The sequence below is a fragment of the Gracilinanus agilis genome, chromosome 4, assembly GCF_016433145.1.
Source record: "Gracilinanus agilis isolate LMUSP501 chromosome 4, AgileGrace, whole genome shotgun sequence".
Lineage (NCBI taxonomy): Eukaryota > Metazoa > Chordata > Mammalia > Didelphimorphia > Didelphidae > Gracilinanus > Gracilinanus agilis.
This window is the reverse complement of record NC_058133.1, coordinates 167,904,280-167,916,007: the sequence shown is the minus strand read 5'-3', so window position 1 is coordinate 167,916,007 and position 11,728 is coordinate 167,904,280. Positions and strand designations below refer to the sequence as shown.

The following is an 11,728-nucleotide window of genomic DNA, read 5'->3' as shown; positions in this document are numbered from 1 at the left end:
GAATAATCTCTTAATATATCTGATCCTTCTAATCCATGATTCACCAACCCTCCCATAATTCACCAGTAACACCCCAATATTGTGCCTTGTCATCTCAGTAATATTCCAGGTCCTTTGGTGATTTCCCATAATGCCTGGTCCCCTACCAATGTCTTAATAATAGTGATTATGGCACATATTTACATAGCCCTTTATGGCAAGGGTTCTTAACCCTTTCTCTGTCAGGTGGGTAAAGACTATAGACCATCCATTTTCAAAATATTTTTAAATGCATAAGATAAAATACCCAGGATTACAAAGGAAACCAGTTATAGTAAAATATGGCTGTTACAAAGTATTTTTAAAACATGGGCTTCCAGGTGAAGAAGAATCCCAGCTTTTAGATTTGCAAATTACAGGATCTCACAACAATCCTGTGAGGTAGGCACCATTTTACAGTTAAGGAAACCAATTAAGCTCATCCAGAGTTCTCCAATGAATACAACTTGTGGCTCATTCCTCGGTCACTAGCCCAGACCCCTGAATAATATTCAGGAATGGCCGGTTCTCCCACTAACACCTATACTTCCAAGATATTGCCCCATTCAATCAATCCATTTATGACAAGGTGGCACTAAACAGAACGCTGGGTCTAGGTTCGAATTCTAACTCTGCCTCTGTGTGAACGGGGGGTGGGGGAGAAGGGACCACTCCCGCTCTGAGCCTCAGTTTCCTCATCTGTAAACTGGAGTTGAACGGTGCACAAGGCCCCCCGCGGCTCTCAAGTTCCGCCGAAGCCCTGCTCATTGAGACTGGCCAGACAAGCCACGTCAGCGCCCTGACGGCCCCGGCCCCGGGAGCGGTCCGTCCCACTCTAGTTCCCCCATCCCTGAGCCAGCCCTCCTAGGGGATCTCCGCCAGATCCTGCCCGGTCCCGTTACCCATGATGCTCCACGTGCGGGTCCACTCAGCACCTCCGACCCGGACAAAGCAAGGAGCCGAACCGGCCTCGGAGAGCTTTGCGCATGCGTCAAGACTCGGCCTCCTTTTATCTTCCCCTCCTCTTCATTGCCTCCTTCCTTCGACTCCTTCTTGCGTTGGGGGCAGCGCCAACTGCCGGAGCGGAGGAAGAAATGCAAGGACGGCGAGCCCCAGCCACCGCCCCTGTCCCGCCACTCCCGCCCGTCCTCCGAACTCCGCCCTGTTCGGATCCATCCCAGTCCGATCGGCTACCTCCTCAGTGTCCGTCGTACTCTTCTCTGCTGGATACAATGCTACTAAATCCCCTCCACGTCCCCCCGAGATGTGCATGTGTCCATTCATCCTATATCCCCTCCATGCCCACTATGTCCACCCCTACCCGTGATTCCCCCTCCCTAGGGCTTGTTGCACAGCTAACTACAAGATTTAGGTCGCTCTTCCCTCCAGACCCCTGTGTTCCCATCCTCCCCACTTCCTAAGTGGTGTCCACCTTCCTCTAGTCCGTAATCCTGTGAGGCAGGCGTTTGGAGGTTGATGTCCAGCTGCATACATACACCACAAACAGATTTGACAGAAGCAAAGGTGCTCTCAGGGAAGCGGGATGACAAGCATAGGAACAGTGTCCCTAAATTTCTGCCCCTCAGCTTTCTAGGTTACCCCCCCCTCCCAGGGAACCACGTGGGGGAAAGTCCCAGCCTTTCACCACCACCCCTCCCGCCCCCTGCACACCACCTTCCTCACCCTCTCCGCTCTCTTTGCCGCCCCCCACCCCCAACCACTGGCGCTGTTCGAAGCCGGTCCCTGGAGCATGCGCAGTGGTGCCCCACCCCAAGGCCCCCCCCCCGCCAATATTCCCTCCCCCACTCCCCTACCCCACCCTGACTCCTGCATTAAGCTAGGGGGGCTCATAGGCGAAGCTGGGATCGGACACATCAGGCACTGGAGGAAGGGGGGGAAGTTGGGGGGTGGGGGGAAGTGAGCACCCAGAGAGCCATGGCTGAGGGTGAGGATATGCAGACCTTCACTTCCATCATGGATGCGCTGGTCCGCATCAGCGTGAGTTGGGGATGGAGGGGGGAAAGTGGGGAGCTGGGGCGGAGTGGTCAGGGGCTAGGGGCCATGAGTCAGCGGCCCGGAGGGAGTCGGCAATAGCCACAGAACAGGTGGAGGGGAGGGTCTGTTGGAGGTGCCGATTCTGGGCTGCAGCTCCGAGGATAAGAGGAGAGAGATGTTGGAGTGGGAGGTTGGAGGCAGGTGTGAAGGGGGATAGGGAAGGAAGGTACCGAGGGGGCACGCGGTGAAAAAGGAAGCTGTTAACAGGGGGCTTTGGGTTAGCATGATCGTGATAAAGAATCTAGGCAATGGGACTTGGGAAAGCTGTGAACAGCAGGTGGGGAAGCTCGCCAGATGTGGGGTGGTGGGTTACGGGGCGGCTTAAGGTCCGGAGGGGACTTGCCTGGCTCTTTTGAGCTCCGGGTAGCAATGCAGAGGGGACTTGGCAGGAGAGATGTCAGAGAGGACCAGTGATGCTCTCTAGGGAGTGTATACTTGTAAAACCGATCAGAGACGATACTTAGGAGTGATTCCTCTTCAGGTGTAAAGCTTCCTTTCCACCTCTCCTCTGACCCCACCCCATGTCAACCCCCGATGCCCCTCACCCCTCACCCCCCCCAACTCCTACCCCCACCCCCATGCGCCTCTGAGCCCTGGGTTGTCATGGCAACCCCGTGCCCGGCGCTCCCAGGGGCGGTGCCAACCCGGCTCTCTCCCCCCCCCCCCAACCTCCTTCCCTCCCTCCTTTGTGTCAGCTGCGCCCCTGGCCGGGATGGCTGCTAGGAGAGGGAACAAGGTGAGGTTGGGGAGGAGGACTTGAGGGAGGGGACAGCTGGAAGGCCCCCACCACTACTGAAAAAGGGAGAGGTTACTTCCGGTGGGGAAGGGGAGGGGGCGGGGCACCCATTACCCCCAGCTCCCTTGGGGGGCAGCTAGGGATGCTGTGCTGGAAGGGGGGGGGCGAGGAGTATGGGAGGCGGGGCAGAAAGTGGTATAGTGGGATGGCGACGATGGGAGGTGAATCGCATAGAGGGGAGATCAAAGCTAGCAAACCGATTGGTAGGGAGGTCTGAGAACTCTGCAGGGTCAGGGAGGATGGGGACAGGAGAAGGAGAAGCTGCCGGCAGAACGCTAGAGAGAAATGGGCCCAGCATCCATGCAGTCTAAGAGACTGTGTCCTTGAGCAAAGCGTCCGTGCTTTGGAGAGGGGAGTGGGGGCGGCGGGCCAGGTGAGTGGGGGGAGGGAGGGCGGAGAAAATGCGGCCGGGTTGCTGCAGAGCTTGGAGAGCAGAGGAGATAGGAATCCGGGAAAACACTGGCACCGCCCCCATGTTATCCAGTGCCGATCCATTGCTGGAGGGAAACTGAGGCAGAGGAGGGGAAGGGGATTACAGTGTGGGTAGACATGTCAGATCTGTTTTTAGCCCGAAACTGAGCTTGGGAGCCTAGAGGTAGGTGGTTGGACAAGAAGATTGAGCTCTTTTCTTTATTGCCTTTTTCTTGGAGAAGCCCTGACCCAGCTTTTCCAACTTCATGCCAAAATCCAATCATCCAGGTCTTTAGTGAAAGGGTCCAAATGAGAAAACCCCAAAACACCAAAAAATACCATGTTCCAGGTCCCTGACAGCCCTTCTTCCCTTTCTTCCTCCTCCTCCTCCCTCCAGACAAGCATGAAGAACATGGAGAGGGAATTGCTCTGCCCTGTCTGCCAGGAGATGTATAAGCAGCCGCTGGTGCTGCCCTGTGCCCACAATGTATGCCAGGCCTGTGCCAGGGAAGTGCTGGGCCAGCAGGGTTATGGGAGCCACACTGGGGATCCCAGCTCTGAGCCCACCTCACCAGCCTCCACCCCTGCTACTCGAAGTCCCCGACTTGGCCGCAGGACCCTCCCTAAAGCAGACCGCCTGGACAGGCTGCTCAAGTCAGGTGGGGATGATGAATTCAGATAGTTGGTGAGGCTGGGGATCTGGTGGGAATCACAGGCAGTCAGAAGTATGGGAGTAAAGGTACCTAGAAAAGCTAAGGGTTATGTGCCTGGGAAATGGGAGAAAGCTATATAAAGGGGCAAGGGAAAGGTGCATTCTTTGAGTTTCCCTGTTTAGTGATATTTCTGTTTCTGCTGATGGCAAAGCATTTCTTTAGGGAGTGAATCTATTTGTGTCCCAGCTGTGGCTTGAAGACTGGAATTGACCCCCTCCCCCCTTTCCCTTCTCTTCATCTCCCTCTTCATGCTCTCCTTCAGGTTTTGGAACATACCCTGGCCGGAAACGGGGAGCCTTGCACCCCCAAATTGTGACCTTCCCGTGCCCAGCATGCCAGGGTGATGTGGAGCTGGGTGAGAGGGGCCTGGGTGGCCTCTTCCGTAACTTAACCCTAGAACGGGTTGTGGAGCGGTACCGTCAGAGTGTGAGTGTGGGTGGTGCCATCTTGTGCCAGCTTTGTAAGCCCCCACCTCTGGAAGCCACCAAGGGCTGTACCGAGTGCCGTGCTACCTTCTGCAATGAGTGCTTCAAGCTCTACCACCCCTGGGGTACTCAGAAGGCCCAGCATGAACCCACACTGCCCACCCTCACTTTTCGACCCAAGGTGAGTAGGTCACACCAGTCAGTCCTCTGGGTACTTCTACAGGGGCCTAAGGAGCTAGGGGAGAGGGAAGTTCTATAGCATTATTTTAGCTCAAATATAGTGCTTCCATGCTATCAGGAGCCCTGGATATGTGGGTAGCCAGATCTTTCAGTACCCATGAGAATCACCTATCATTATGCCTAGATGTGTACCTTAACACACAGAGAGAGATTTGACTTCTTTGCCACTGACAGAGCATTGGTGACATACTCCTTCATACTTGGGTCTGGACAAGCAGTTTAGTACCATTCAGAATGCCCCTTATTTGAAATAATGTCCCTTTACGCCTCAGAACATATTCCTTATTCTAGATGCCCCCTTTTACCTAAAAAGGCCTCTCACTGTAGTGTGGCTACTCTAAGGCTGTTATATCTTGCTGGGTGGTGCAGCCTTTCCATTCCTCCAGAACAAGATGTTAATTCTGCCTCTGCCACCAAAACATGGGCATTCAGAAGGCTTAAGAAGGATCTCTTAATACCATTGCCTTGATTCTCTCTGTAGGGTCTGATGTGTCCAGACCACAAAGAGGAGGTCTCTCACTACTGCAAGACATGCCAGCGGTTAGTGTGCCAGCTTTGCCGGGTTCGGCGCACTCACAGTGGGCATAAGATTACCCCTGTGCTCAGTGCCTATCAGGCTCTGAAGGTGAGTAGTCCTTTTATCTTGTCTTCATTCCTTAGCCTGCTCCTCTATCCCTCTCTCTGCCCCACAGCATAATCACTCTGTACTACGCTAATCTGATCTTTCTCACCACCGGGGCAAAAACTCCTCCTGTGCCCGGGCATAATGCCCACTTCTCTCTTCCTTCTCAGGAGAAACTGACAAAGAGCCTGACATATATTTTGGGAAATCAGGACACTGTACAAACCCAGATCTGTGAGCTGGAGGAGACAGTGAGGCACACAGAGGTGAGGGAGGGCACAGGGGCAGGCATGGTGCCAGGGCAAGGGTGGGTAGGAGTGGCTAAAATGTCAGAGTTATGATAGTTCTGAAAGAAAGTAGCTTTAGAGTTTCTTGGAATTAAGTCTGAGGTGATAGATAGGTAAGCAAAGGTTGTTGGGTACGTCAGTGCTTCTGGAAAGGTTGACATGAACTTCAATGAGTTGAAAAAGCTACATAGGGAAAGGGGCTTTAGGGAGAGCCACAAAGGGAAGTAGCACTGATACCCCAAAGCTTAACATTCAGCCCAAAAGGTTGGCACAGATGCCCAGGAAGTTGGCATAGCTATTGAATAGCTGTAGCATTGATGCTTTTTGCCAAATAGTTTGGTTTGGATGCCCAGGGGAATGGGCAATGATGTGGGCATCCAGCAAGGTTGACACACAAAGTACTTGGCATGAGGGGATGAGGGTCCAACAGTGGAGTCACAGGTCTTGCCCTTTTACCTCTGAGAGTAGAGATAGAATTAATTCAGATACTTAAGGGACTAGCGGTGATGCTGGGTACCCAGAAAGCTAGTAGAGGGGCCAGTGGAAGAAAGATGGAAAATCATGAGCCTTGTGCCTTTTTCTTCCCCTGGGCAGGTGAGTGGTCAGCAAGCAAAGGAGGAAGTGGCTCAGCTTGTGCGGGGGCTGGGTGCAGTGCTGGAGGAGAAGCGGACAACTCTGCTGCAGGCCATTGATGAATGCCAGCAAGACCGGCTAGCTCGGCTGGGGGCACAGCTCCAGGAACACCGGAGCCTGTTGGATGGCTCAGGACTAGTGGGCTATGCCCAAGAGGTCCTCAAAGAGACAGACCAGCCTTGTTTTGTTCAGGCTGCCAAGCAGCTGCACCACAGGTACCCACTGGGCACCATACTAGAAAAGCCCTTCCCCAAGAAAGGGTGGGACTGAGAACAAGGTAGTCACATGGAGGCCATGGAAAGGGAGAACAAAGGAAGAAATGCCCATAGCGGGTGAAGCTCATTTGGAGACAAGTGGCACAGCGGATGCCCATGTTAATGCCAAAGGGTGGAGTTGGTGCTTTGACCTTCCCGGGCTTATTTGGACACACGGAGGAATGCTATAAAGCAGAACTGAGGCTGGAGGGGTGGGATGGGTCCTCACAACCTGTGCTAGAGCCAAAACCACATATGAGATCCCAGGGAGCCATTCCCCAGTGCCAGGATGCAGGATGGGCAGCGCTAGACCAGTGATGTCTCCACTGACCACCATCACCTACCTACTCCTCTAGGATCGCCCGGGCAACAGAGGCCCTTCAGAACTTTCGTCCAGCTACCAGCTCCTCCTTCCGCCATTGTCAGTTGGATGTGGGCCGGGAGATGAAGTTGCTGACCGAACTCAGCTTCCTAAGAGGTAATGAGGTGGCCAGACCCTGTGTCCCCTCCCATCTCCCCCATCCTTTCCTCCCTTTTCCTGGCAGCGGGCCCGGGGGGCAGTGTCCACCTCAGAGAGCTTCCTCCCTGCCCCCCTCAGCCTCCCGAGCGCCCAGCCCCTGCTCAGCCCCCGACCCTGGCTCCATTGAGCTCCGCTCAGCGCTGCTTCTCCCTCTCTTTGTTTATAGGCTGTGGCCACGGCGGAGTCTGCTCCGGAGCACCCCAGGCAAGTCACTGGCCCCTGCCCCGGGGGCCCCTGTCCCCCGCTGGGCCCTCTATCCTACCTGCCCTGCCCCCCTCCAAGAGCTCCCCCCATCCTGCCACCTGTCTGGTTTTCCCATCGTTTCTCTTGACTTCTGATCCCTTCCACTTTCCTTGCTTTCCCCTCGCCTTCCTTCCTGCCCTCTCCCCTTCCCTGGACTCACCTTTGTCTTCTTGGCCTTCCTGCTGATTTCTGCCATCCAGTCTTTAGGCCCATTTCCCTTCTCTGCTTCTGTTCCCTGCCCTGTCCCCTCAGGCATCTTTTGGCTTCCCATCCTTATTCCCCTAAAGCTCAGTGTTCTGGGGACCTTTGCACCCCTTCCTTCTTCCTCCTTTCTTCCCCTATTTCTTGTCTTCCTCCTTTCTCCTTGGCCTCACTCTCACTCATAACTTGGGCTCAGTTCTAGGCTCCTAGGACCCCCATCATTTTACCAATGAGGAAGCTGAAGCCCATAAAGGACAAAGTGACTTGCCCCCGATTATCCTGCCCCAGGCTAGTCAGGATTTTCTGACATCCTGTGCTCCCCTGTCACCTTCCACCTTTTGCTTGTCTGGCTCTCCCTGTCCTCTTCCCCTTCCTCCCTATATTTTGTGCCTCTCTATTCCCATCTCCTAGGTGTCTGCTCCCTGCTTATCCCAGCTGGGGTACCAGTGTGTTTCTATTTATCAGTTTCCTTCTTCAGGCATTCCCAACCCCTCACTTCCACTCACCCTCCGGGCTCCCGCTGCCCGCCCTTTCCTTCCCCTTTGCCCCATCCATCCCTGTCCCTCTTGTGTCCTGACTTGCTGTTTCTTCTTGCAGTGCCCGAGGCTCCTGTGATCGATACCCAGCGCACCTTTGCCTATGATCAGATTTTCCTCTGCTGGCGGCTGCCCCCCCATTCCCCACCTGCTTGGCACTACACTGTGGAATTCCGGCGCACAGATATCCCTAATCCTCCAGGACCCACCCGATGGCAGCGGCGAGAGGAGGTGAGAGGGACCAGCGCCCTGCTGGAGAACCCTGACCCAGGCTCTGTCTATGTGCTTCGGGTCAGAGGCTGCAATAAGGCAGGCTATGGAGAATACAGTGAGGATGTCCACCTGCACACTCCCCCTGCACCAGGTGAGCTGGTGGGCAAGGACTGGGAATTGGGGCAGATATGGACACTAGGAGAGCAAGTGCTTGGGGACTGCAGGGTAAACAGGAGGGAGGTTTGGCATGTGGTCATCAGGGACACTGGATAGCCTGGTCCTGTAGAAAGAACGTTAGGGGCAGTGAGGTGGCACAATGGATAGAGTGCTGGGCCTGGAGTCTGGAGGACCTGGGTTCAAATTTGGCCTTGGACACTTCTTAGCTATGTCACCCTGGGCAAATCACCTAACCCTGCTTGTAGCCCCTCTGTCTTAGAATTGATACCAAGACAGAAGGTAAGGGGTTTTTGTTTGTTTTTTTAAGAGCTTTGGACTTGGAGACAGGAGAATCCTAGGTTTTAATCTTTAATTAATACATAATTAAGTATCTGACATGCAGATATATGTATGTATGTAACTGTGGACAAATAATTTAACCTCTGTGCCTCGGTTTCCTCATCTATTAAATCAGGGCAATGCTCTCTGTTCTACCATGCCTATTGTACAGGGTCATTAGGAAAGAAAGAATCTTGCCAACGTTAAAGCCCTTTGTGTAAGTTGCTGTTACAAGGAGCAATAGGCATCCTAGACTACTCCAGTTCCAGTCCTAAATCTGCCGTTTCAGTTGAGTAACCCATGAGCAAGCCACTGAAACTATCAACTATCTCAATCTCTGTTCTCCCAGCTGTAAATTGGGGGCAATAACAGTGGAGAGGGTCAGCGTCACAGTCAGGTAGAGCTGGGTCTCAGTTTCATCTCTGACCCCTACTGGCCATGTGACCCTGGATAAGTCCCTGATCAATGTTCTGAATAACTCTCAAACTATATATATATATGGGGTAGAACAGTGGGTGACCTGGGTCGGTGGGACCTCTTATACTAGTGAAATCATAGATCCAGACCCCTCACCCCACATGACTACTAATAAACCGGATACATTCCTATCTTACCATACCCCACCTAATCTATTTTACCATGTTGTTATGAGGTTAAAACTAAATAAGGGTCATAAAAGGACTTTGTAGATCTCAGAGGGTTGCTTAAAGCTAAAGGGGGGGGGTTGGTGTAAAGGAGAGAGAGAGAGGGGTAGAGATAAATGAGAAACTAAGAGATGCACACGGGGGTCCATGATGGAGAAAGACCTGCAATGGGCCAGAGAAGGGTACCAACTATTGGGCTCAGGAAGAGTATCCAACATTAGGGACCAGCAGATGTTAGGTTGGGGTCTGGGGCTTGGGGATTGGGGGGAATATTTTTTTAATTCTTCCATAAAATTCTTCCTGGGGTCCCATGCCCATCCTCTGCTTCTACCTTCATACCCATTCCTCATTCCCATTTCCCCTCATGGCCCACTGTCTGTTCTAGAAATTCATCCATCTGCACCTTAAACTTCCAGGTTTCCTCTCCCTTCTGACCCTGCTTGAGCATCTCACCAAAATCCTCCAGCTCAGGCATTGTGTCCAGTAGAACCCTCCATTATGGCCCCTTCCCTCCTCCACCTCCAGCAGTCTAGTCTGGCTTGAAATGAGGAGGCATCCAGGGGACATCTTCCCCAAGGACGCTTCTCTTCTTTCTGCTCCCCCTGAATCTGGACTGCTGCCCTGCTAAACCCTGGACTACCTGGGCACTGACAGTTCCCCAAGCCCCCTCCCCGGGCTATTCTCCTGCTTCCCCATCCTCCTTTTCTTCCAATCTTGCCCACTCTCCCCCAGTTCTGCACTTCTTCCTGGATGGGCGCTGGGGTTCCAGCAGAGAGAGGCTGGCCATCAGCAAGGACCAACGGGCGGTGCGCAGCATCCCAGGGGTGCCCCTGCTCCTGGCGGCCGAGCGGCTGTTGACAGGCTGCCACCTGAGTGTGGACATCGTGCTGGGAGACGTGGCCGTGACTCAAGGCCGTAGCTACTGGGCCTGTGCAGTGGATCCTGCCTCCTATCTGGTCAAAGTGGGTGTCGGGCTAGAAAGCAAACTGCAGGAGAATTTCCAGGGCGCCCCGGACGTGGTCAGCCCCAGGTCAGACCACAAAAGGGGAACAGTGGGGAGGGGAGCACAGGGTCCCAGAAGGGCTGGGGAGGAGACTAAGCGCAGTATGGCACCACAAGAGTGTGGAAAGAAACTCAGGACTTGGTAGGGAGAGTAGAAGGCTGAATGGGATCTGTCTGCAAGGAAGGAACTCTAGTATCAAATCTCACCTCCAGTTCCAGGAGAGCCTGGCACAAATGAGCTCACCTGGAAAATGAAGGTGCCAGGCTAGATGGCTTTTAGGCCTCTTCCAGTTATAAATGCCTTTGGGGGCACAGAGGAAGGTCACAAAGGAGACAGTGGGAATGGAAAGGGGAGGAAGATGGTCCAACCCTGATGCTGTCATCAACCTTTGCTCTGGATTCCCTCCAGGTATGATCCAGACAGTGGGCATGACAGCGGAGCAGAAGATGCCACTGTGGAGGCATCTCCACCCTTCGCCTTCCTGACCATTGGCATGGGCAAGATCTTGCTGGGAGCCGGTGGGAGTGGGGGGGCAGGGCTGACGGGGCGAGATGGCCCTGGGGCTGGCTGCACGGTTCCCCTGCCTCCCCGCCTGGGCATCTGCCTGGACTATGAGCGGGGTCGGGTCTCCTTTCTTGATGCCGTGTCTTTCCGTGGGCTTCTTGAGTGCCCATTGGACTGCTCAGGGCCTGTGTGTCCAGCCTTTTGCTTTATTGGGGGTGGTGCAGTCCAACTGCAAGAGCCTGTGGGCATCAAACCTGAGAGGAAAGTCACGATTGGGGGTTTCTCCAAGCTGGATTGAGTCCCACAGACATGGTGGGTGCTGTGGGTCCTCTTCTCCTGGATTCCTGATCTAAGCCACACCATGAGCCCTAAGCTCTGGCCAAGGCCAGAGTTGGGCATCCCTTTCCCTGAACTCCTTCCCTTTTCTTCTATGTCTCCTCTTAGTTCATCCCTGTCACTTGACCTTATCTTTCTGCCACTTCTTCCCTGGCACTGCCCCTTGTACCCCTTCCATCTAGGGCTTTATCTTGATTCCTTTGCTCTCCCTGGGTGGGTATGACCCTTATCATTCCTAGGCACTGGGGCTTCCCCCCTCTACTTTTTTCTAATTATCTTCTGGCCTAGGCATCAGATTATACATCCCAAGAAAAAACTCAAATTTTCTTGCCCATCCTGCCTGGGCATCTTACTCAAGTCACCAAGATAGGGCACTGTGCCTACTATATCCCTTTCTTACTGATGTACTCTGATTCTCTCAGTTTGGCTTAGAGTGAAGGGTATGGGTCTGGGGGAAACTTAACAAAGAGGACTACCCCCCAATTTCTCACTGATTCCCTGCTAACCTCTCTGCCCCACTGTCCTCCCCACCACAAACTTGAAGTGGGTAAGAACTTCTTTGGCCTGATAGGGCCCAGG

General features: G+C 53.8%; 1 protein-coding gene across 1 annotated transcript; it reads left to right on the top strand.

Moving 5' to 3' along the window:
• Positions 1-1,953: 1,953 nt before the first annotated feature.
• On the top strand, positions 1,954-11,111 carry TRIM46 (tripartite motif containing 46). Its single transcript, XM_044674516.1, has 10 exons — positions 1,954-2,016; positions 3,678-3,939; positions 4,256-4,599; positions 5,140-5,283; positions 5,451-5,546; positions 6,162-6,415; positions 6,811-6,932; positions 8,016-8,318; positions 10,039-10,336; positions 10,718-11,111. Exons 1-10 carry the CDS (start codon positions 1,954-1,956, stop codon positions 11,109-11,111), a joined length of 2,280 nt encoding a protein of 759 aa, XP_044530451.1.
• The last annotated feature ends 617 nt before the right edge of the window (positions 11,112-11,728 follow it).

Excerpts from the sequence above, each read along its gene's own strand:
- TRIM46 (XM_044674516.1), top strand. The coding sequence starts at position 1,954 with ATGGCTGAGGGTGAGGATATGCAGACCTTCACTTCCATCATGGATGCG. Across the intron at positions 5,284-5,450 it reads GTGCCTATCAGGCTCTGAAG|GAGAAACTGACAAAGAGCCT; the intron begins GTGAGTAGTCCT and ends CTTCCTTCTCAG. Across the intron at positions 6,416-6,810 it reads GCCAAGCAGCTGCACCACAG|GATCGCCCGGGCAACAGAGG; the intron begins GTACCCACTGGG and ends CTACTCCTCTAG.